The following is a 26,594-nucleotide window of genomic DNA, read 5'->3' as shown; positions in this document are numbered from 1 at the left end:
TATGACAATATGTTTATGATTTCTCTTTAGGAATTCCTCAAATTGAAACTAATTGCAGAGTTTCTGGTTGACCAGCATTCATAGGGTAAGATTAACATCCTGAATTGTGAACACATGGTAAAAATAATTACAATTAGGTTGGTAGCTTGGGGCAAGTAAGTACAGAAAGAGATTGATATTCTTATAGATGTTTTGAGTAAAATCATTTTAGTGTTTTTAAACCAGTGAAGCTAAAATTGAAATTAGAATGTATTTTAATAAAAATGTCATTTTCCTGTCCTTTGTGGGTTTTGCAAGCAGGAAAGTATACGTGTGTGTGTGTGTGGGGGGGGTGTATTTGTCACTTTCTTGACATTAAAGGTCTGAGGAATTAAGTCCCTCTCTCCTGAGTTTTGTCTTAGGTAGCATTTTTAATGCATAGAATAAACACATCATTTTTCTGTGAATAAAGAGTGGCCATGCTTTCCTTGGGTAGGCAAAATCAGAAATAAACAAGCCCTATCTTCTGTGCTTCCTGCAGAAACTCTTCTTCTAATTGTGCAAGATTAACCTTAAGTTAGCTCTGTGGCAGGGCTCTTGACCTTGACACGATGAATGATGAGTGTGCATGGTGTTAAATAGCACAGCTTTCCAGTGTTGTGATTACAGCATGTGTCTTAAAGCACCCCCCAGTTCTGGACATATAGCCCAGGTGAACAGCGGTGAGGATAGTGGGTCTGTTACCTACTACATTTTGAACACTCTTCTTTTTATAGATGAAGGTAAAAATCCTTTGAATTTTTGGGTATGTCCATATTTCCATGCTGATTCTTCAAATTGACTGTAAAATTTTTAAAGCTGATAACATCTCTTGCCATCCCTCTACTTGACCCTCTATTTGACCGACCCTCTGTGGCTCTTCCATCACTCCTGGATTTGTTATACAGACTCTTTCCCTAGGCTGAAACCTATCACTCTCTTCCTTTCCCCAGGCTCCTGACATCCCAGCCAGAGTGGCTTCTGTTCTAATCTTTACTCGTCTATGAGCCTCTTCTACTTGTCCTGTGATTGGCTTTGTTTCATTCTCCATCTATAGTAGTTCCTCTAAAGAGGCTTCCCAGACCCCCGGTCTACAGCAGCTTTCTAGTCTTTATGGCATTTTTGATCTGTATTGTGCTATGTGCTAGTTATTGTCTCTTCCCTCACAACAGTGAAATCCAAAAGAGCAGAGAGTTGGTCTGTCTTGCACAGCTTTATTTTTCTAACTCTTAGAACTCCTGGTACATAACAGGCTTTCTAAGTATTTATTGCATGAACAGACTAAAATCCCCCTCTGTTTTTGGTTGATGATGCCGTTCAGTGATGTTCCAGCTATTCTCTGGGCATTTGAGTAGAACCAAATGTAATATTTATTAGATTTACCCCATCATCCCACTCATTTGGGCACTGAAATGACAGTATTAGGTGGTATACAACATTCAACTATGCATTTCTTCTCTACAGTGGGATCATGATCCTGGGAAAGGAGAGAGAAGCCCTCATATTCTATCGCAGGGTGTCCAGCACCTCACCAGGGTATTCTTGACTGCTCAGAGGGATAAGCCTCCTAAGAAATTAAAGTCTAGAATAATTAGAAAAGATCAAAAGACAAAGTCAGAAAGGATAGTTTTAAAGACAGCCCTGATAGTCTAGTCCACACAGGAATGGGAGCTAGACAACTAGAAAATGGCTCCTGTAGTTTATTTAAGGGAGTACATCAAAGACAGGGGTAAGGTTTCAGGGGTGGAGTCTTGCTTCCTGATGTCTTGCAGTCAACAGGTTAATTGACATCTTGGCAGGTCACACCCATCTTAGAGAGGCTGTGTGGGACATGGCAGAGTGGAATAGAAATTCACAATGACTCTGGGCAGTCAACCAAAGGAAATGTCTACTGGAAGTTCCTAGACACCAGATTATCCTATCTGTTAGGCTACAATGTGCAGCACAGTGCACACACAGCCCACAGATGACTCGAGACAATATTCTTTTCGTATGCCTTCGTGGTATCTAGCCTCTGCAATTAATAAACATTATGTTTTTAAGTATTATTAGATCTGACAAAAGCTAAAATATGTCTTTCATTTAAATTTATAGTTTAATGAAAATTTCTCCAACTATTTACAATTTTACATTTGTTTTATGGGAAGACCTATTACTAATTAGGTATCCAAAATGTATGCCACTAAGCTCCCAGATCTTTTCAAATTAGGACCCTTAGTTCTAAGCCCATGATTATAGTGAAGCCACTAAAATGCGTCTGAAATTGTTTCTTTATTTATAGAAAATGAACCCTGTTTTCAATGGGGTCTTCCTGGATTAAATAGAACATATAATTCTGCTCTTGGGACAGGTAGGTCACCTGTGGAAGTCTGAAGAGAAGAAATGGAATGCTATGGTGTGGTTTCCCAGAGACTGCAGAGAGGTTTGGCCCTACTTTATTATGGCCTGCTTACTTGAGTGGGGTGTCGGAAAGTATTTTTAAAAACCATGAAAGTTGGAGGATTTGATGTTGGCTTCTGTTTTATACATTCTAAGAATATTCACTTATTTTAGTTGTCAATGGACCTTTATTTTACTTATTTATGTGTGGTGCTGAGAATCTCAAACCCTGTGCCTCACACATGCTAGGCAAGCACTCTACCACTGAGCCACAACCCCAGCCTCAATACCTTCTAAGAATTATCCAGCTACTGGAAGCTATGTTCTGGTATAAATATTTCAATATGTAACTGTTACATATTGAGGTCTTTTCCTAAAAAGAAAATTTTCACCTAAATTAGATATATGATGTATTCTGTTATCACCAGAAACCAAGAAAAGTGAAATGGTGTTCCTTAAAGTTCAGAAGAACTCAGATTCCACTAGGATTTCTAGAGTTGTTCCTATGGTCTTAATTCATTCTGTAACTTACTTATTTATTTTATTTATTTTTTTCTGCAGTTTATTATCAATAACTTTCTCCTGGGGCTTCAGAGAGTTTCATACTCTTTAGAATATTGTGTATGATTGTTTCACAGACCCATTTCTACTTTACAGTTTGGGGTAGGAAATTGCTAAATAGTAGTGACACATTTCTATTTTTTGCCTTCCCTCTATAATTTGACTATGTCAGTTTCTTTCCATGAAATTAGATTTATGTGCCCCAGAAATATTTGCTTTTTCTTTACCTCACTAATTCTGCTTCTCTGTCCTTTTTTACTCTTCTTCATCTGATGATCCTTCCTCATATGGACAGAGATTTGGTTTTCACTCATTAAATTATTTTCCTCAAAGACTACTTTACTGAGGAACCATTGGCTACTTAAATGTTTATGGCATCCTATGATGAATTAAAAGTGACTGCAAATACTTAGCAACTCCTCCCATCTGTTTCCCTGCCTTTGACTCTCTACTGGCTCTGTTATATTTTTGGATCAACAGGATGTGGCAGAAGTAGGGGTGTAGTAATTTCTAAGACTGGGCCTTAAGAGACTTGCAAATTCTGAATTTGTATGCATAGAACATTCCCTCTCAAAACCTCCCCTTTGCTGTGAGGAAGCCTAAAGAATCAATGTGGAGACTGCCAAGGGCCCAGTCAATAGCACAAGTTGAGCCCCGCAACAAGCAGGCAGCCCAGGTACCAGTGTGGCATAGAGGCATGTTGGACCTTCTAGCCACCCCAGCATCCCAATGAATACCAAGCGAAATGAGACTGCCTCATCATCCTACAGAATTATCAGATACAGCGAATCATTATTTTAATCACTAAGTTTTGGTATGGCTTGTTACACAAAATAAATAAGTAAAACCAAAAATTGGTACCTAGAAGTGAGGTACTACCATAACAAAACATCTGGCATTGGCTTTGGGAAAAGGAAGCGGTGAAGGTCTGAAGGGTAGTAAAACTAGTATTAATGGTGTATAAAGGTCAGTGAGGAAATTGCTATTGGAGGATATAAAATAGCACTCTTATGTTTTATTGGCAGAAAATTGGCTGAACCATCACCTACAAATCACATAGAAAATGAACCTAACAACCTTGTGGATCTAGGGTAGGAGATTTTTCAGCAGAATATTGAAAGCACCAACTAATAACTTCATTTTTTAACCACCTATGATCAAAGTTTTGCAAGAAAGAGATGCATTAAAGAACAAACTGTCCAGATTGTAAGCAGACTTTAGAGGAAATATTTCCAATCCAGAATTTTCTAGATATGGAAATAAAACTGTTTCTTATTCCTAGCAACCTTCTCTACTCAACAAAAGATACTCAAAGAAGGAAATGGTCTCAGGTCCAAAGATCAGATCCAGAGCACTATTACCAGCAAAACTTGGTCTCAAGGTGAAAATAAAAGCAAGGACACAGCTATAAAACCCTATATGATAACCTCCTAGATATCTCTGCTGCATGGAGCGGCTTCTAAAAATCTTAAGGATGCTGCCCTGATTTATAAGACACAAGCCTGGCCTTTAAGCCTGAATTTGATGTGATGGTATATGAATGTTGGGGGAGAGGGCTACTGTGCTTTCTGTGGAGAAGAGATGTAAGTTATTTATGGAAGATTTATGGAATTATTTATGGATAGTAGTGTATTAAACATAGCTGCAAATTCTTCGTCATTTCACTACTGAGAGGTGTTCTCTGCATCCCATCCCCTTGAATCTGAGCTGGCCTTGTATCTCCCTTGACTAATAGATTTTCATGGACACAGCACTGTGTAACTTCAAATGCTATGCCCTAAAAAGTCCACAGCTTTAATTTTTGTGCTTATAACACACTGTCTTAGAATCCAGCCACCATGTTCATTGAGGACACTCAAAGCACCACACTGACTCTCATATGAAGAAGTTATGAGCCAGCAGTATAATGAACAAATGAGGTCATTTTGGACCTTCCAGCCATCTTTGTGCTGGCCAACACCATGAAATACAAGAATCCCCAATAAAATCTCAAGAAATAAAACCTTAATGTTTTTTAAAGCCATTAAATTGCAGAATATGCTGAACAGTTAATCAAAAGTCCTTCCATCTATATACTACTGAGTTCTAGCCACTCCTTCACCACTTGGGCCAGCTCAAAGTCTTTATCATCTTAGAATATGTATAAATATCTGAAATTTTTCATATAATTTGCATTTTTGTACATTATATTTATTGTATAAGTATTTACTATGCACCACATGCTACAAAACTGTAAGGTATTATATTAGCATAGGAACAAAATTGGAATTCATTTGACTCCCACTCTGGACCTCCATCAGATGTCCAGTGTTGTTACATGGTATTGAATTTTAATTTATAATAAGTATTTTAGTGAGCTTCCTGTTACTGTGACAGAGCATCTGAGATAATCAATTAAAAAAGAAGAAAAGAGTATTTTGGTTTGCAGTTTTGGAGGTTTCAGTCCTTGATCAGTTGGCCTTATTGCAAGGAAGTACATCATGGCTAGAGCATGTGGCGGAGGAAACTGCTCATGGTATCATGGCCAGGAAGTGAAAGAGAGAAACTATGGGGAGGCTGCCAGCGCCTCACCAGGGTGTCTTTTTTCCTGTGTAGGAGGGAAAAAGGACCATGGGAGAAAATAAGTCACAAATAATTAGTGGAGAACGAAAGACAGAGTCAGAAAAATAGTTTTAAAGGAGAGCATCTGATAGGCCCAGCCCACACAGGAGCTGAAGCTGGACAATTAGAAAATGGTCCCCTGATTTATTTAAAGGGGGTACAACAAAGGCAGGGATAAGGCTTCATGGGTGGAGTCTTGCTTCTTGATGTCTTGCAGCAACAGGTTGATTGGCATCTTGGCAGGTCACACCCATCTCTGAGAGGCTGTGTGGCTACAGCAGGACACCCCATGTCCTGTGCTGTGTGGGACCTGGGGCAGAGCTTGAATAGGGTCACATGTGTTTGGGTGGTCCTGGCCAAAAGAAATTTCCACTGGAAGTTCCCAGACACCAGATTCTCCTATTCACTAGGCTATGATACTGATGTAGTTCATTCACAGCCCATGGATGGTTCTCCACAAGAAACAGCAAAGGGTCCAGGATCCCATTATCCCCTTGAAGGTCATTCCCCCGCACCCACTCACCTGACTTACTTTCTCTAGGTGTACTTTTTTTTTTCCCATAGTTATAGATGGAGACTTGTTTATTTTTTTAATATGGTGCTGAGGATCAAACCCAGTACCTCACACATGCTCAGCAATCACTCTACCATTGAGCCCTAGGAGCCACTTTTTAAAGGTTCTACCACCTCCCAAGGTGGGCGATCTAACTTCTGACACAGGGCCTTTGGAAGATTTTTAAGATCCAAAATATAGCAGTGACTATTTCATTCTTTGCTTTCTTTTCAAGCATATTATAAAATTTACACATATTATTTCTTTACCCCATATTGAAACAGATTTTCAGACTTTTTAGTCCCTCCTCCTTCAGTCTGTCCTGCCAGTGACTCATTGTTCTACTCCTCACATACCCGAGTCTCTGAAGCTCTAACTATAGTTGGGAGAGAATGGAGCATTGTAGACATCTAGTGTAATTGCCAAGAAGATTTAAAAGATATGCATTTTTTCCCCAGATAATTTATTGCCAATCTATTTTACAAGTTTTCTCCTCCTGAGGAAAATTTTTGCCTCACCTAGACCGCTTGGATTGTTCTGTGGGGATAGGGCTTGTGATTAGGTTTCTTTTAAAAGTGCCCCCAGACAGTTCCAATGTGAAGCCAAAGTTGAAAACTGCTCTCTCAAAACTGTGATTCTCAAAAGGTGATCCCTGGACCAGTAGCAACCAATTTAGAATTTGTTAGAACTACCTTATGAACCAGAAACTCTGAAGGTAGGATCCTATCACTTTATGTGTTTTGTTTGCCAGATAGGGTCTTGCTAAGTTGCCAAGGCTGGCCTTGGACTTGCTATCCTCCGGCCTCAGCCTCCTGAGTAGCTGAGATCCTTGGCACCATGGCAAGCTCACTTTTTGTTTTAATAAGCTCTCGCAATTTTTATGGACATTAATATTAAAGAAACATTCTACCAGATAAATCTATCTCTTAGTTTCTTTCTAGGTCTCTAAACTATGACCAAGTTTGGAAAGGATGTTTGTTATCTGAAAGTCTGTGTACTGACAAGATCTGAAGGAACTGGTAAGGGACATAAGGGAACAGATATATCAAGTATCCTTGCTACTAGTGATCACGATAAATACAGGCAAAATGCTAAATGCTGGGCTTCAGATTTCTGAAGTGTAGTTAAATGGGTTATTTTAGTATAAAGAAGAGGGGCAAATAATTCAGAGGTACAGATACATTATTTTCTAAGGAGATAAATAAAAAGAGGCAAATTTAAATTATAGTTAAATATAGGTTAGTACTGATAAACATTTTGACAGAATGTAAGGTATTTTTTAAATCAAGTTTCAGTGAGAGTAGTGTAGGGAACCCCGGATTTCTGGGATCAAAGGACAGATCTTTGAAAAAGCATGTTGTTCTCAGCATACAATGACTCTAAATACCATCTGATCGTCATTTATTTATTTTTTCACTGGTTATTTTGGAAATGCTTTCAAAGTAAAATAAGGTCTACTGGGAAATAAAGATGCCTAAGTTGAGTGGTGTTGTTCCAGTCTTAGAGACTTTGGGATGAGATTGTCAGATGAATTCATGTGTTTTGAAAAGCTTTTATGATTTTTTAATGAGATTTAAAAGCTAAAGGAATGGGATTAAGACCATAAAATCTGGTACTCTTAACATAATTTCTTTGAACTAATTTAGTGCATTTGTGTATTAGAAATAGGGATTTCATTTGGATTGAATCCTCATTCTTTGCCAAAATATGGTTTGGAAAATGTTTAGGGCACATGCAAAATGTATTAAAAGGTATAATGGCTCTAATTCCAATTAAGTACTTCAATTAGAAAAATTAGCAGCATTTGATAGGTAAGAATGCTTGAAAGTTTTCATGTATCCTTTAATCAAGTTGCTGTGTATTTAAATATTAAGTCTTAGATAATTCAGTAAAAATATTTAGTAGAAAAATATTTATGCTAAGAGAATAGGTTACATGGTATGTATCCATAAAACTGAGATGTTGCAGTAAACTACATTTGCATCCTTGTTTTTCAAGATTATAATAGAACTCAGTTACAATGTGGATGTTGGGGGAAGAGCTCTATAACTTTTTCTCCAGCTTTTGAGAAACAGACCTCAGCACAGCTCATTGGATTTAGTGAGATATTACCTTGTGATATGACATTGACAAGGCTCAGGGTTGGAGTTCGTAAGTTCCAATTGAAGTTGTTTTTTGATGGTTTTGTTGCTTTGAGCAAGGTATTTTCCACTAACAATAAATTCTTATTTGCTCTTTTGACAAGGAACTCATCAAGGGAAATCTGAATTAGGTGATTACAGGAAAAGTACATAATTTTTAAAAAGGCAAACAGGAAAGTCCTTTCCAATTCATTTTCAGATGGAATGAATATAGCAAACATGTTCAGGAGTGATTCAATGGTAGATTGATAGTAGTTTCTTATTATGATAATTTAAAATTGTTACTGTTAGTTGGAGGTTGATATCTCTCTTTCATAAACATACTGCCTATAAAGTAGGAAATGTATTTGTAATATTAAAGGAAAACTTGTGTAAGGAGCATCATGATGAGGGAGTAGCATTCTGGAAATTATAGATGTAGTGCTGTGGAAGAGTATGTAAAGTGTGTCACAATCAGAGTGTGCATATGTGTGTGCTGGCTATTGAGCCCAAGGCTCATGTCTGCTGAGCACACATTCTACCTCTGAACTCCACCCTAGTGCTCCATAAGTCTTTATCCTGCTGTCTGCTTCTAAATGCTGTTATGTTGTAAATTTATTTTCCGGTAGTGCTGAGTTAGTGCACAGATAGGTTGTCTGATATTCTAATAGAGCTTTCTAACCCCATACAATTTGGGGCAAATACTCTTTGTTAGAATTCAAATACATAATATTTTATTTTATATATATATATATATATATATCTTAAGGGAAAATAAAACCTTCCCAGCAACTTTTTTGAGTTTCCATGGACACTAAAAATATATTTTTTCAGACTCAATTTTTTTAATATAGCATTTCAGAGTTTTCCTGCAGTTCATCTGTCACAAGTGATTGTAGTATATGCAGAGAATGGCTTTTGTTAACCTACCGAATTTAAAAAAAAAAAAAAAAAAAACTATGTACATACTAATATATGTAATGACAAATTCAGGGAATTTTTAGCCATATTTCTGAGTTGTGTATGAGAAAGTCTTCTTGCCTTGTGACTTTTTCTAATGAAACTGGTAGACTAAATTTTTGGAGCATATATATTTGGATAGAAATGTGGTTTTAAATTAGAGTGCAGAAATTACATGGTTTGACAAGCCATCTGAGAAATGCAAATAAGACCAACTGTGTATGAGAGAAATTAACATATGCAAACTATTTGGGAATAGCTAAGTGTTATATATACAGAATTTTAAAACATGTTGGACCTAAATTTCTGTAGAAACTACTCTGTAATTGAAAAGGGAGTTCAGGGTATGAACATGGTCTGATGGGTATGGGTGGGGACTGGTATATACAGCTTTGCCAGGATGTGCCTCTGAGTTGAAAGTAAACTAACCTATGATAATCTATTGGCCATATCATGTCTCCTGATGGAGAGGGTCTGGAAAGACAGTTTCTGCAATGTTTTTGTTCATTTGAATGAATATATGTCTTTCAAGATACTTATGCTTTCTCATAGAATGAAGACAAACTCAGAGATGGTGTGTCTAAGAAACTTCAAAAGGTGTAGACCCCCTGATTGAAGCATAGCTGATTTATTTGATTCATTTTTCCCATTTTAGTAAGTATAAATACTTAATAATTATTTTGGTCAGTGTTGGCTAGTATTCCTTGTTGAGTAAATCTCTGTTGTCTGCCAAATACCTTTATCATTATTTGAACTGTTTGTTTCATTCTTCCACAGTTTCAGTTGCATAAAAGAATTTAATTCTCAGGTCCTTAGAGGACAAATATGTCACCATAAACTCAGAGCTGGAAAAGCCCTTAGAGATTATCTGGTTCATTCTCTTTATATATTGCAAGAAATTCCTTTACAGCATCCCCGAGGGATGGTCATTTTATTCATCTAGCCCCAGCTAGTGACAGGGAGCTAAACTGTTTCAAAGATTTGATGTTCTACCAACAAATTGAAGCAACTCTCTAAATCTTCTACCCACCCAGTTTGCATCTGAAACAAATCCATTATTTCTTTTATTCATGAGGTAATTGCACAAAAATGTAAAGATAAGTTCTCATCTTTCCTAGTCATCCTTTATCTCAGCTGAATGTCATTGATTCCCTGTATCCCTCTGCCGAGAATGGTTTTAGATGGCAGCTCCTGATGATTTTGTTGCCTTTTCTGTCTTCAGCCCATAACTGAGCATTAAGTTCCAGGTGTGATTTCACCAGACAGGCACAAAAGACCTGTCACCCTTTTATCTGGGTTCACAAATTAATGTGGCCAAAGGCTATAAATCACTGTTTTAGCATAATAGCTATTATACAAGTAGCTGAAATTATGCATACATGTCAGTTAAAATTCATAGATATTCTTAACATGTTCTTTCATCCAGCAATATTTCTACTATTCTCCCCACCCATCATGCTTATGGTATTTTGGGGTCTAAGTCCACAACTACATATTTATCTCATGTAATCCTCTTGTTTTTGGTTTTTGTCTTGTCTTGACATGCAATTATGGTTAACCACGGTGGGGGCAATGCAGAATGGGAGGAATTGAGAGTCAGACCCACTAACCTAGAGTAAGGGAGGGAAGCTCTGGAGAAGTTATATAATCAAGTCACAGGGCTTAGGAGGAAGTGGAATACATATATTCAATAAATGCCCAGAGAGAATATAGGCAGAAAGTGGCACTGCAGTTCAGAAATTAAAATCAGGGATCATGGGATTTCTAGCAAAAGGTAGAGAGCATGAAGGAATAGGGCTCAGAGTCAGGAATAAGTTCAGACCTGCAAAAGAGAAGATGCTTATTAACAGCATGCCTTTGTGATGGGATTCCTTGAAAGGCAGGAACTAGTCTCCCATGAGAGCAAGAAAGGTTTCTTTTGAGGGTGCTACAGGTAACAGGTTATCTAACAAGAAACTCAGGCCCAGGAAAGAAACATCAGACTCAAGAAAGCCAAGAGCAGGGCTGGGGATGTGGCTCAAGCGATAGCATGCTCACCTGGCATGCACGGGGCGCTGGGTTCGATCCTCAGCACCACATAAAAATAAATAAAGACGTTGTGTCCACCAAAAATTGAAAAGTAAATATTAAAAAAAAAAAAAAGAAAGCCAAGAGCAGCCCCTGAGCACAATTAGAGCTGGACTCTCCAGCAAACAGCAACAGTGCTACCATGGTCTCTTTTTTTCTTTTTCTTATCAGACACTTCATAAGCTCCAAATGTTTCCTTTTATCTTATTCTGCACCAACTTATAGGTGGTCTGGATTTTACTAATTAGCAATTGTTTAAACAATTTATACAAATGTGGCTAAACAGAAATTCTCAGGAGAACTGTCTGAATCCTTTTCAAGGTACAGATATAAAATGTGTCTTGTTTTTCTAAAGGCAAAAATAATAATAGAGTGTGCCTTAATCACTTATCTGTTAGCACTGCGCCATTATGACATTAAACATGCCACATTATCAAGCCGAGGAAGTTGAATCTGTTCTGACTATAAAGTAGAAAATGTATTGAATCCCGAGGATTGAGTATTCTAACAGGGTTTTTCTTCCCTGTTACTTTTTCAATCATTATTCTTATTTCCCAACTTTAAATACTCAGTTTTTCTTTCTTTCTTTTGGGGAGACGGGGTGGGGTGGGGGCAGTGCTGAGTATCAAACCCAGGGCCTCACACATGCTGGTCAAGTGCACTACCACTAGCCAAATAACCAGCCCAAATATGGTGTTTTTAAATACTCATATACTTAAATTGTAAAGCAAGAGCTGAGGAAAGGAGATGATACATTCGGTGACAGTTTGGGAAGAAATGGGTAGATTCCTGTAAGCCAAAGAGGGAAACCCTTATAAAGCCAAACTTGCACAAAAAAAAAAAAAAAAAAAAGTTCCTTTTTGTGTTTAGAACAACACTTAGGTTATAAATGATGTTCCAGACATGAGGTGCCATGCAGAAAGGAGCTTACTTAGACCTTCTAGAGAACATGGAATGTTACCATTAGAAATTGGTAGCACAAGAAAATTTGTTCCATATCACTTAAAAAAAGAAAACAAGAAAAAAATGGCTCCTGGATTTTAGTAACCCAACCTGGAGTTTAAACCAGGGAGGTAATTAAATAATTGCCCCAAGAACTACCCCCAAATTTCTTTACAGATCCACTCTACCTATCACCAAATGAGCCCCCATGTCAGGGACTTTACAGTGCAGGGTCGGTATGGCCTGTGTTTTCAAATGAAACCAGAAGGTTCATGTGCCCCATGATCAGCCTTGAGCTAAAAATCTACTTGGGTAGGGAATGTACATACAGGCATTAGAATGAAATGTACATGTGAGTATTTGTTTCAGTAGTGTTTCTTTTCTTTTCCTCACCAGTTTCTGTACTCGTGCAAAGGAGAGTCATGATTACACTAACAGAGCTAAAATGCTTAGCAGACGCCCAGTCATCTTATCACATCTTAAAGCCATGGTGGGACGTCTTCTGGTATTACATCACCCTCATCATGCTGTTGGTGGCTGTGCTGGCTGGAGCTCTCCAGCTCACTCAGAGCAGGGTCCTGTGCTGTCTCCCATGCAAAGTGGAATTTGACAATCACTGCGCTGTGCCTTGGGACCTCCTGAAAGCCAGCGTGAACACATCCTCTAATTCTGGGACACCGCTTCCGCTCCCCCTCCGAATCCAGAATGATCTCCACCGACAGCAGTACTCCTACATCGATGCAGTCTGTTACGAGAAACAGCTCCATTGGTTTGCGAAGTTTTTCCCCTACCTGGTGCTCTTGCACACACTTATCTTTGCAGCCTGCAGCAACTTTTGGCTTCACTACCCCAGCACCAGTTCCAGGCTGGAGCATTTTGTGGCCATCCTTCACAAGTGCTTCGATTCTCCATGGACCACCCGCGCCCTGTCAGAAACAGTGGCTGAACAGTCAGTGAGGCCCCTGAAAGTCTCCAAGTCCAAGACTTTGCTTTCGTCCTCAGGGTGTTCAGCTGAGGTTGACTCCAGCAAGCAGTCCCTGCCTTACCCACAGTCAGGGTTGGAGTCAGCCAGCATAGAAAGCCCAACTTCCAGTGTCCTGGACAAGAAGGAAGGTGAACAGGCAAAAGCCATCTTTGAGAAAGTGAAAAGGTTCCGTCTGCACGTGGAGCAGAAGGACATCATTTACCGGGTGTATCTGAAGCAGATAATAGTCAAAGTCATTTTGTTTGTCCTTATCATAACTTATGTTCCATATTTTTTAACCTACATTACTCTTGAAATTGACTGTTCAATCGACGTGCAGGCTTTTACAGGATATAAGCGCTACCAGTGTGTCTACTCCTTGGCAGAAATATTTAAAGTCCTGGCTTCATTTTATGTTATTTTGGTAATACTATACGGTCTCACCTCCTCCTATAGCTTATGGTGGATGCTGAGGAGTTCCCTGAAGCAATATTCCTTTAAGGCGTTAAGAGAAAAAAGCAACTACAGTGATATCCCGGACGTCAAGAATGACTTTGCCTTCATCCTCCATCTGGCTGACCAGTATGATCCACTTTATTCCAAACGCTTCTCCATATTCCTGTCAGAGGTCAGTGAGAACAAACTGAAGCAGGTCAACCTTAACAACGAATGGACGGTTGAGAAACTGAAAAGTAAACTTGTGAAAAACTCCCAGGACAAGATAGAGCTGCATCTCTTTATGCTCAGTGGTCTTCCAGACAACGTGTTCGAGTTAACAGAAATGGAAGTGCTCAGCCTAGAGCTTATCCCTGAGGTCAAACTGCCCTCTGCAGTCTCGCAGTTGGTCAACCTCAAGGAGCTTCATATATACCATTCATCTCTGGTGGTAGACCATCCTGCACTGGCCTTTTTAGAGGAGAATTTAAAAATCCTCCGCCTGAAATTTACTGAAATGGGAAAAATCCCACGCTGGGTATTTCACCTGAAGAATCTCAAGGAACTTTACCTGTCAGGCTGTGTTCTCCCAGAGCAGTTGAGTACCATGCAGCTGGAGGGCTTTCAGGACCTAAAAAACCTGAGGACCCTCTACTTGAAGAGTAGCCTGTCTCGGATCCCCCAGGTGGTCACAGACCTCCTGCCTTCGCTGCAGAAGCTGTCCCTTGACAATGAAGGAAGCAAACTGGTTGTGCTGAACAACTTGAAAAAGATGGTCAATTTGAAAAGCCTAGAACTGATCAGCTGTGACCTGGAACGCATTCCACACTCCATTTTTAGCCTGAACAATTTGCATGAGTTGGACCTAAAGGAAAATAACCTTAAAACTGTGGAAGAGATCATTAGCTTTCAGCATCTTCAGAATCTTTCCTGCTTAAAACTGTGGCACAATAACATTGCTTATATTCCTGCCCAGATCGGAGCATTATCTAACCTAGAGCAGCTCTCTTTGGATCATAATAATATTGAGAATCTGCCCTTGCAGCTTTTTCTATGCACCAAACTATATTATTTGGATCTAAGCTATAACCACCTGACCTTCATTCCAGAAGAAATCCAGTATCTGAGTAATTTGCAGTACTTTGCTGTGACCAACAACAATGTAAGTAAATCCATCCTTTATTCAGCCAGTCTTTTGAGGCTCTCTGCTGTGCTTGCAGTTTGTAACATAGAAGAAGAAAATGGACTTTATGACATATTAAACATTCTGTGAGCTTGAGCCCCAGCCCATGTGACCTTAGACAATTTACAAAAACACTGAACATCAGTTTCTTATATTAAGTTTTGATTTGTCATGCAGATTATATGATAAAATATACACATTGGCCCAGTTTCTAGCACATGATAGTTGCTTGACAAATGTTAATTCTCTTTATTCTCTTTCTCCATTTTCTATAGAAACATCATAGTTACAGTGTTTTAAACTTACTAATTGTGGTAGAGCTTACTTTTTGTCTTGAGCACACAGAAAGTTTAATTTTCAGCCTTCCAAATCTGCCATCCAAGTAACTTTTTGTTTAAAAATGCTAAGATTATGAATTATTCATAAATCCTTCTGGAAAGGCAGTTAAAAAAAACTCAAGATCTGTATGAATATCTAGAAAGACAATTCAAAATGAAAGGCCTGGCTCTATAATGCAATACTGGGGCTTCTTGGAAGCTTTTTCCAGCATCCATGTATAAAAATGAACCATAATTTGCAAGAGTACAGCCAAGTTAAGGAAAATGTAACTTCACTGAAACAAGAAAAAACAAAATAAATGAGTAGTTTCCTAGGTTAAAATGTGAAGGAGGAAGGAAAAAAATCGCTGCTACTCTAAAGGGCAAGGGAGTGAGGGTAATGTCCATATGGGGAGAAGGGGAACATAAATCAGGCCTGCCAAGAGATGAAACCAATCTTCCTCTACTTGAAAAATGGGCACTGCTATTTTCTTCTAACCCACCCCAAAATGTATTATCTTCTAGTCTTTTTGTAATTCACATTTTCTTTTTGCTAAACATAGCTATGAGCATGGAGTTGGCTAGTGAACATCATAATCATCAGACGTTGGTTTTGAAAACTGTAGTTGTTAGCAAAATGGGGAGATGAGAAGAAAATTCATGCCGATTTTTTAGAACCAGAAACTTTACTTATAAGTAAAAGGGGAGAGTCCATTAAGATAAATGAGAGATCTTTAGATTACAAGGCTTTGAAGCCAATTCAGGATTCAAGTCTGAACACCTGATTGGCACGGTTTCTGAACACCCATAGTAGCTATAAGAGAGCTGGGGACACGAGAATCTGGTGGTGTTGGTTTCTCCAGTGGGAAGTAAGCTCTGATTTCTGCCAAGTCTCAGGGAGTTCTTTAGACACAGAACAGTGTTGGGCAGTCCCCCAGGTGGCCCTGGTGATAGGTATTCATTGACAAGGCAAGCCAGGGTTTCCTCCACAGGATGTAATAGTTGTTACCATAAACAACAACAAAACAAAATTACAAAAAAAATTAAATGTTTCCTTTCTTAATCATATTTTTGCTGCAGTGTTCCTCAGTACCTTTAACATGTGAAATACATTACGCTTCTCCAAGAGGGAGAGATGGTGTGTAACATCTGCCAAATGTGTTTGAGCAAGACACCTTTCTCCTAGTAACTTATGGGAGGAATGTTCTATGAAACACACCCTGAAAAGCTGGATGGGGGCTATGTGTAGAAAGATAAAGGTCATGCACAGGGGACTGCAATAGGATGCCCAGAAGTAATAAGAGATAAGAGCATATAGCGGAGTGGGTCAGAATGGGGAGTACCTGGGAGTCTGCCCGCCTAGTTCATGTTTGATTCATCTGATAGTCACTAGGGTGACACTTGAAAGTGCTAGTTAGTCTGAACTGGTTCCTTCAAAGGAGGCTTTGATTGTGTGCTTGAAAGGGCTGGGAGAGGGCAACCAAGAAGCAAAACCCCATGGAAAGGCCTAACCAGTTATGATTTAGAAGTAGGAATGTAGATTTTAAAACAAGAGACAAAGATTCATATATTAAAGGAACACTGTTGATCTAGTCTGGAGATTGGAAGCCTATGGCCTGAGTGTCAAATCTGCACATAGCCTGTTTTTACATTGTCAAAAAAGAACAATGTTTCATGACACATGAAAATTATGTGAAATTCAAATTTTAGTGCCCAGAAATAAATCCAATTCTTTTCATTATTGGGCCTATATTACAAAAAATATATGCGCAATTGTTATATTTTGAATTTTATTAAAAATGCATATAATTTTTTCTTCTCTCTTGTTACGTAAGTACCTACATAATGTCTTTAGGTTTTCCTCTTAGGTCCACAAAGCCTAGGATATTTATTCTTCTGGTCCTTTAAAGAAAACCTTTGCCAACCCCTACTCTAGGCCACTGCCCTTATTTTGCCAACACGGAAACAGGCTCAGACTGATTAACCTGAGGTCTGAAGCTTCCAGGATGGTGCTGGTGTTGAGCCCACGTGTTCCAGTTCTTGTTTCCCTGAGCTTATGTCTCAAGTATATCTACCTCAAAGATGCCTTATGGGCAACAGCAGTGTGTGTGTGGTAGTGTGAGGTGAGAGAGGAAGAGGCAGGATCCATCCCTCTCCCAGTGACAGAGGTACCAGGTTATTGTGGCATCAATAGTGATGGAGAAACACAAGGTGGGGAGAGGGATTTAACTAGATGTGCTCAATCTTCGAAACCATTGCATTTTACACCCAGGTCTTTCAACTTCCACATTTATGCACCTTTTATGAACTCAAAACTCTAACCAGAAAGGGAATCACATAGAAATTCTCTATAGTACAGTGTGACAGTGCTTCTTGTTGTTTTGACATCACTACTTAAAACTGGAAATGTTGAGCCTTGTTTCTTGAAATGATTGAATTTATCGGTTTTGTTACTATGTGCTGGGCTGGGAGGTGAGGCTCAGTGGTAGAGCACCTGCCTAGCATGTGCAAGGCCCTGGGTTTAATTCCCAGCACCACAGAAGAATAGAAGAAAACAAGAACATGTCCTGAGGTAGTATATGGCATTGACCCCCCCCTTCCCCCCCAAAAAAGGAAGAAAGAAAATCTAACCTTGAGAAGGATTCTGAAGGAAAGTCCCACTCAGTCTTTGGGACACAGTGGAATATTTAATAATCAATGGCAAATGGAGATAGAGAAAGAGAATAATCTGTACTAGAGTCCCCAGTCCATTTTGCTGAAGACATTTGGTTGCCAGAGCTGTAGCCATTAGTTTTTCTAGTTTTTTCAGTTTATTTTATATATGTTTATATTATATATTATAGTTTGCTTTCAAACACCATTTTGTTTATAAAGTTTATCATCGCCCTAATGGTCTATAAATTTTTCTCATTTTTTGGAGAGGAAACCAGTAGGATACTTACTTCCTTCTCTCTGGCTCATGTGTCAAAGTCTAGGAAAGGAACATACTAAATGAACTAGGTATAAATTAATGATATGAAACATTTTTATAAAATTTATTGATGGTAGGCAAAAATATATAACCTTCAAGGCAAACTCTTTTTTAAAGTTTGTAAGCAGGTTTTTTTCAGTATAAAATTCCTGAGTTGAAGGAGAGTTTCTTAAGAAGCTCCCCAGCTTCCTTGAGGAAAGTTGAATTCAAGTTGGTGAGTTAAGGCCCTTCTCCTCAGTTGGGCACTGACATTGAGTGGGAGGGGGTGCCCCAGCCACAGCCCCCAACTCATTTACAGTAATACTGTTGAGGGACCTTCTAGCCTCTAGCCCCAAAGGCTCACTCCCCTACCTTGTGAAGCCCTTCTCCTTTAGTGAGCAATGAAAAGACCACTAAAATCACAGATTCGGCAATTTGAAAAAAGTTAGGTGGGAATGTGTTAGAGCAGGTAGGCAGACAGAGAGAGTGAGGGCATGGCTTCAGGGTAATCACCCAGTAGGAAATCAGTCCCATTAAGCAATTGCTGGCAATCTGAAGTTAATGGAAGGCCTGGGATTCCCCGATACAACTCAGGTCAGGGCACTCTTTTTTATCCCACCCATTGCAGAATAATTGTGCAATCATTTAATGTTTTTCTCTCCCATTAAACCAATGCTTCTCAATTGGGGGTGGGGGTACTATTCTCCCTCAGGGGACATTTTTCTGGAGATATTGTTGGTTCTTGGACCTGGGGAGTAGAGAGCAAGAATGCTGCTAAACACGTAACAATGCATAGGACAGCCCCACAGCAAGAATCATCCTACCCAAAATGTCAGTAGAGCCAAGGTTGAGATGTTCATGGCAGCCTGCCTTAGATGAATATTCTGGAAGGCCATCAGTCTTGCTCAAAAGTTCATCCCCTGCACCTTGCCAGGAGCCTGGCACTTACTTATATGAGATACTCGGCACATATTTACTGAATACAAATGAGCCAAGACTTCCCTGTTTTCACTTAAGTACCAACAGGGACCCTCACCCCTGAACACACAGCACAGGCCTGAATATCTTCCTCCACATGTACATTCTTGACCCTGCTTCTGAGCTGCAAGTGTCTCTGAGCAGAAGGGGTTGCTTTAAAAAAGAACTGCATTTCTTCTGTCTCTGTCATTTCTGTTTCCTCTCTCTCCATGTTAAAATGTGTGTGTGTGTGTGTGTGTGTGTGTGTGTGTGTGTATGCATCTGCTCTTGAGAAGAAATGAATAAATGTATAGATATCTCTCCTTTGCTTATACCTACTATTTGGTGTTTACAGTGATGATCTGTGTTGAATGTTGGTCTTAAGAATGGTGATTTACTTTTAAGGATATTCATCACTGAATATATGTTAGTTATATAGGAAAGGGAGCTTATTATATAATATAATGAACACTTTTTTAGTGCACTGTAACTAATTTTTAAGTTCATTTGAAAAGTATTTATCCTGTTAAGAAGAGAGTTCTGGATGGCTCCAGAAGCTTGCCTGCCAATAGAACTGGCCCAGTCAGTATGCATTAGCCCATCAGAGGATGCAGGAAGCCCCTATATCTAGCAAAGTCACTTCCTGTACCCAGGAACCTACCCTGTTTTATAGATGCCATTTGTCCCCAGCTAATATGTGGAATATTATAGGTTAAGTATATAGTCTAGCAGTCTGACCCAAACCCACCCTCAGTGGAGTGATGAGTTGAAGGGACTATGTGAGCTCAACTTCATTTGGAGGTCTCTCCAAAATGAACCCTACTTCATATATGCACTGTGGTGCCCTTAGAAACTCACACACAACCCATGCACCATAGAGGGGAGCAGTCAAGTGGAGCAGCTCTAGGAGTTGACCTAGTTTGCAGGTTATTTTTCATATTTAAAATTGCCTGTTACATGAATTATTCAACTGAAACCATGCCAGAGAACAGGAAGAAAGATAAACATTCAGAGGTGTATGTATGTAGAAGGAACTGAAGTGTACATGTCTATCTTATATGTTTTTGTCTCTACTTCTATAGACTTCTTTTAAAAACAGAATCAAATTGCAATCTATACTGAGAAAAGTAGTATAAGAGAACTGGGTATGGTGGCACACACTTGTAATCCCAGCAACTCAAGAGGCTGAGGCAGAAGAATCACAAATTTGAGGCCAGCCTCGGCAATTTAGCAAGACCCTATCTCAAAAAGGGCTGTGGATAGGAAAAAAGAAAAGTATGAGAAATAGCCTTGTGTCTGCCCTTAGGATGTTTTCAAGGATGTTGCTCATCTTTACAAGGACTCTTGAGAATAATTTATTTCTGATTTAGAACTCAAGAATAATTATGATTCTCCTGAGTTACCGGCTTTTTTTTTTTTTTTTTTTTTTTAATCCTGGGCACAATGAGGATGGAAGTATGTTTTCTTTAAGACTCTTGTGAGGATGGTCAGAGCCCAATGAGCTGCCCACCCATGCACAGCAGGGCTTACACATTTGGGTCCTGGCTCCATGGGATACCCCTACCCTAATTTTCCTTTCTCTCCTTCAGCTACCTCATATTTATTGCCATTAATATGTGTGTCTTAGAAGCCTGCAGACATGTTTCCAGGAAAGGTAGCTAGGGCATTAGCAAGTGAATGTACTATCCTACACCATCCAACCCAATCTCACCAGCTGTTTTTGTTCTTTTGCAGATCGAGACACTGCCAGATGGACTGTTTCAGTGTAAGAAGCTACAGTGTTTATTCTTGGGGAGAAATAGCCTGACGGATTTGTCCCCTCATGTGGGTGAGCTGTCAAACCTCACTCATCTGGAGCTCATTGGTAATTACCTGGAAATGCTGCCTCCAGAGCTGGAAGGGTGTCAGGCCCTGAAACGGAGCTGTCTGATCGTCGAGGATAGTTTGCTCAATACTCTTCCTCTCCCTGTGACAGAACATTTGCAGACTTGCTTAGATAAATGTTGATCAGAGACCTGTGCTGCAAAGGCATTTTTAAACATATGCCCCAGGGCTTTAAAAGAGAAATAAACTTTCCTAAGTTATAAAGATGAAACATGGGTGATAATTGTGATGCATCCTAACCAAATATCTTATTAAAGCCACTCAATGTCTTGCCCTAAGTTAAACAGGTAAAAAGTATAAACACTGAACTGGAACTTTGTGAATAATTGATCTTTAACTTATTAAGATGTAAGAAGTACCCATTGAGGATGGGTTGAGGAGTGTGAAATTACTGAATCTTTACTTTGCAATTTTTCCCTTTAGGATAGTATAGGTTTCTTTCCTCCTCCTCCTCCCATCTTCATTTCTTTATTTGCACACCTGTTTTAACTGACTTCCTGTTTTGATATTTATCACCACAACTATAAAAACTCATCAGTATAAATTTCCCTGATGTAAATGCACCACTGTCTTTGATTTGTGTTCCTACTGTTTTTTGTTTTTTGTTTTTTTAGGCAGGGTATATTATGCTTGGAAGAATTCCTTTTTGGCTTAATTGTTACTTCCTTTCCCAGCTTGCTTAAGTCTTCCTTAGTCTGGTTTCTTTCATCAACCATGAGGATCCCTGAGAAAACGCCCATCTTTGGCCTTTGCCTAGAACAGGGAGCCAGGGTACATAGGACATGTTACCCTCAGGGCATCCTGAAAATTAATGAATTCTTGAAAATTTCTTCTTATCTATCATCAAAGCCTTTTTTTATTTGTTAAAAATTTTTATATAAAATATATAAATATTTTCTATTGTATGGTCTCGGGTTCCATGTCTGTGAGAATAATTTTTGTAAGGTACAGAGAACATAGCATTTCTTTAAGAACTAATGATACTTGGTTTGGGCTGTTTATGATTCTCAAGTTTTTGTGCACTCTGCTCCAAAATGTTTTTGTACTCTGCAACTAATTACTCTTGGATAACAAAAGCCTTGTGTTTTGTGCCCTAAAATATTCGGGGGGTTTCCTTGTGAGAGGATGGCCACATCAACTACCTCTCTCTTCCCTAGTCTCTGTGTAATTGTACGGGTACAATTCTTAGTTATTTACAAAAACTGTGATAGAGGGGAGAGGGACAGATTTGGATTTTAAAATTGATTTCAAAATACTTTGTTAGGGATTTAGTAAATGTTAAAGCAAAATGTTTTTTTTTTTCCTCCATCTGCATGATCTCGAGATATGATTATAAAATAAAACATTCAGCATCTATTCAGTGTCTAAGATGAGCTCTCCAAGCTCACAAAGATCCATTTAACTGAAATTCATCTCATGTCTTTAACTCTTCTGGAATACATTTTGCTCCTTTTTATAAAGAGCTTTGTGTTTGGCCTTATATTATTGTGCATCATGTTAAATGAATAAAATCAACTGACTCACTTTTGGGAAATGTACATTTTTAATATGTTTTTCTCCAATGGGTCTAAGCATTATGATGCCACCTCATTTTGGATACAACTCTGAAGTAATCTGTTAACTGCATCTAGAAAAAAACTGGAAGACATGATGGATAAAGGGTACTGTAAACATGAAATTGTGTGCAGTATATGTTTTCCTTGCATTGTTCCAGAAAGATGAAAATGAGTCTTTAAAATATTAAAGTACAGTAAATACAGTTTCTCTCATCTGCCGCACATGCCTGGACTGAATGAAGTTCAGAGAAAAGAATTATTCACATTAAATGAAATTTTAGCTGTAAAGAATACTGAGCACCAAAAGCTGCCTCATACATTATTGCTTATTCTGAATGGGAAGGAACAGTGTAAAAATATACTTCTTACCAAAACTTGCCTTTAACCAGAACACTGAAGTTCTCAGGGAACCAGGCATAATGATCAAACTTTCTTCTAGGACTTCACAGATTCTGACTATATGCAAGGTTTTGTTATTTTTATTTCTTAAAATGTGAGTTGATGGTTATTTTAGTGCTTACCAATAGAATTGTCATATGTACTGATTTGGGCCACACAATTAGCCATAATTTGTATTTTAAAAAATCTTATCCTCTTTTACAGGAAGTATTTTCAAAATAAAATTCAGATTTGCTACCATTCACTTGACAAACTAGAACTCCTGCAGGATTAGTCATTGATTCCATTCAAGTGCAAAAGCCATTGGTTAAATCTTCCTCCTCATTTACATAAATTCAAGCAAATTGCTCCCAGGACCAATAATGAATACATAAGCTACTTTCCACATACTAGGGTATAGTTACTGGTGCAAACTGTTGCTCTTGATGCCATAATTTTCAAATGTCTTTTTATTTAAATCTTATACATCAATGTTTAAGTAGCTTTTTGAAACAACACAGTACTGACACAGTAAACAATGACACCACTGCTTGACCTATGAAATAATACGGTGTTGATACCACCTTTACTACATTGTTGGAGCAGATCTTTATTTTGCAAGCATAGATATTCACTTAAGAGAATTTTTAAATGAAGTTTGCTAGATTATAATTACGAGACTTTAGTTGGGTTTGATTTCCAAGAGTGTATTTTCCAAAATCTAAGTATAGAGAATTAAGTTTAAAACGTTTATGACTTGTACTAAAAATAGCATTGGTTCATTTTATTTGCATGCACACACAGACACAGAGACACACATATTCCATGAGTGCAAATTGTAATTTATTGGTTTTGGATATATTTAATATTTTTTCCAAAATTGCAAGAGATTGTAGATTAATTGAAGGATAGCAATTTTTTAAAAATTCATAACTTAAGTGTTCTATTAGTTTATGACATTTAAAAGAAAACCATTAAGTGTTTTTTGATCATTCCTGCAAAGATTTAGTGTTCTTTCCCCTAACCTACATCAGGGTATATCTGTGTGTCACATAGGTACTATATTTTTATTTTTTACTCTCAGTCTTAACATTTCCCCCTTGAGTGTCATCATATTTTACTGTCACTTATTATTTATGTTAAAACAGGGTAAATGAGATCCTCAGGATCTCAGTGCTGTGAAAGAGTCCCAATAGGTGTGCTGCATTGGTTTATTTGCATAACATTGTTTGATGGAGAAATTTTTGTTTCTGTTCTTTAAGTGTTTCATGATTCAAATACTACGTTTAATTAAAATACTGCATAATATTGATGGGTTCATTAAAATAATCGAACAATTCTGTGGATTTGACATTATTTCAATAAAATTATCTGTTCATCTTTTTATATTCTCTTAGCAACACCCTGTTCATAAAAGGTATTTTATTTTCCTTCTTCACTCACCCACCTTGTTAAATTCGATCAGTACTTGTATAGTAACAGAATATATTAGTTCTAAAGGATTTTCAGTGGCACCTGAACATGTATTTATTGGAAGGGGGCAAAGCCCATGCCTATAATAATACCTGGATAGTTCTTTTTGCTTCCCTTCAGTATTTAGAGCTAATCTCGTAATCCTTCAGCCCTGCCAAAAGCATGAAAATAAAACTGTAGGTCCACTTTGTTTTCATTTACTGTACATTGCTTCAGTATCTGTGTTTATTTCTTTCTGGAAACAAGAGAAAGACTAGTGAAAAGAGAGGACAAGGTGTTTTGTATCCTGATTTGTATTCTGAAGACATATATATGAAATAATGGTTACAAAATGCCCTCAATGGTAATTATTTCTTATCTTTAGCTGGATATGAAGTGCTGAAGCAATGAAAAAAACCTGCAATCCTATTTAATTGGTCTCTTTCTGTCTCTTGTCCATCACTTCTGTAATAGCAGGAGCTATCTACTAAGTACCATTGGTAATGGACTACAGTTACTTTCAACATTTTTTTACATAAATAATTTCATCAACACTAAGACATTAACACAGACTACATAAGCCAAAGTTCTGAGTTGAGATGGCTTACAATTAAACTTCATATTTAAATTTTGCATTTAACAATTATTTCTATTGCTGAGAAAAACAAGTATGAATGCTTTTTGCATGGTATACATTATCTCTAACAGAGATGGTGCAGTTTTAAAAATACAAAAGGTTATAGAATTAGAATGGATGTATTTGTGCACATACGTTGTGTATCAGCCTAAATGTTAACGTTGTTCAAGACAGTTTTTTTAAATTCCTCAAATGTTTTGTTCTTAGTGAAATAATGGGCCAATCTTGAGTAGAGACATTTTCTTTTGTTAGCTCACAGTAAAATCTAGCATTTGTTATTTTATCTTTGTCACATATTTGGATGTGTATATAATTGGTTTTTGCTTCTGGTAATGAGTTATTAGAAAATATAAGATTCTGTTCAACTTTTTTGGCCCTCAGGTTTAAATTCCTACTGAATCCCTTGATTCAGTAGGTTTTGGTAAATTTTACTGTTTCTAAAGTACTTTTGTGTAATAAATATTCAATTTTTATAGTAAATAAAAAATAAATGGCAAATGAAAATAAATGCTGGAAGAAGCTGACTGTACTCATTTTTACCTGCATTCACTTGTCAGTGCCCAGGTTCAAAAAGGAATTCCCTATCTCATCCAAGGCTACCCTGCACAGTACTGCTACTATGTACAGAAAGATAGATTTTTGGATTTACTTGTGAGTTTTCAAAATATTCAACAAAATAGCAAGCACCTGAAAAGGGGGTGAATTAACTGGGGGTCTGGAGAGGGATGGGGCTCTGCCTCCTTCATGCAGGTTCCGTGTTTCCGAGTGCTCTTCTGTGGAATTTTTCAGGGACAAATACTCAGAAGTCAACTTACCTCTCCCTCCCTTATTGGTGTTCGTTCTGTCATTAGTGTTAGTTCAACACTGAATAATGAACCAGATAAAGAAAAAATAACTGCAAGAGAAGTAATTCTGAGAAGATTGAGTAAAACTCAGACAATGGAATTATTGAATAAAATATGCACATAATGGTTTGATGTTTGAGATCAAACAATCTCACTTGAGCACACACAGATTCAGGTCCACATTAGGAAGCTGATACCCAGAATTTTTATCTGCTGAAAAACATATATACCAAACCAGATTATGAGGGAACTTAACTCTAATTTTTCCCTGAAAGTGCAATACTTAAAGCAAGGGGTTCCCCCACCTCCGATGCCATGGGAATGGAAGCACATGGAGGAAATGCAGATGCCTGTCTAAAGGCATCAGCAGGCTTCCTGGGAATAGTAGGTGTTTTGAGAGCTGGACCAACAGCCTGAGGATGCACGATGTCCCCCACAGACAGCAATCATCGTGGCTTTGTGTACCTCAGCCTTCAGGTCCTTCTTTCAAAATGGATCCTCAGAAATGTGACGAAGGGCTTGACTAAGGAAGAGAGGCTGCGTGGGCACCATGGAAGGCAGGGTTTCCTCTGGAGCTGCAGATTTTGTTCTGATTTCTGCTTCTGTTTTCTTCTGTTCCAGCCTGGTATTCTCAGTCCCCCTCATTTCCGAGGTCTAGAGAAAAGCATCTTATTGAAAAGGTACAAAGTCAGCCCTTGAACTTGAGCTTCACATTTACGTAAGAGGCCACATGCCAAAGATGGATCCAGGAAAAAAAGCCATTTTTTTCATGGAAAATACAAATCTCTCTTCATCCAATGTTTTCTCATCTTTCTCTCGCCTGGAGTTTGAAGTC

The 26,594-nt window shown here is 38.3% G+C and overlaps 1 protein-coding gene across 2 annotated transcripts; it reads left to right on the top strand.

Annotated features, from left to right (window-relative positions):
• On the top strand, window positions 1-25,435 carry Lrrc8b (leucine rich repeat containing 8 VRAC subunit B). 2 transcript variants are annotated; one of them, XM_048814493.1, is made up of 5 exons: window positions 29-85; window positions 7,043-7,131; window positions 9,745-9,846; window positions 12,598-14,762; window positions 20,742-25,435. In XM_048814493.1, the coding sequence occupies exons 4-5, from the start codon at window positions 12,624-12,626 to the stop codon at window positions 21,012-21,014; spliced, it is 2,412 nt and encodes an 803-aa protein (XP_048670450.1). In that variant the 5' UTR covers window positions 29-85; window positions 7,043-7,131; window positions 9,745-9,846; window positions 12,598-12,623; the 3' UTR covers window positions 21,015-25,435. The 2 variants fall into 2 exon arrangements, with proteins under 2 accessions (XP_015356392.1, XP_048670450.1); XM_015500906.2 differs by lacking the exon at window positions 7,043-7,131 and having other exon boundaries at window positions 1-85.
• The last annotated feature ends 1,159 nt before the right edge of the window (window positions 25,436-26,594 follow it).

This window comes from Marmota marmota, unplaced genomic scaffold (assembly GCF_001458135.2).
Source record: "Marmota marmota marmota unplaced genomic scaffold, marMar, whole genome shotgun sequence".
In the NCBI taxonomy this organism is placed as follows: Eukaryota; Metazoa; Chordata; class Mammalia; order Rodentia; family Sciuridae; genus Marmota; species Marmota marmota.
Note: the sequence above shows the minus strand (reverse complement) of the source record. Positions and strands in the feature narration are given on the sequence as shown.

Excerpts from the sequence above, each read along its gene's own strand:
- Lrrc8b (XM_015500906.2), top strand. The coding sequence starts at position 12,624 with ATGATTACACTAACAGAGCTAAAATGCTTAGCAGACGCCCAGTCATCT. Across the intron at positions 14,763-20,741 it reads TTGCTGTGACCAACAACAAT|ATCGAGACACTGCCAGATGG; the intron begins GTAAGTAAATCC and ends GTTCTTTTGCAG.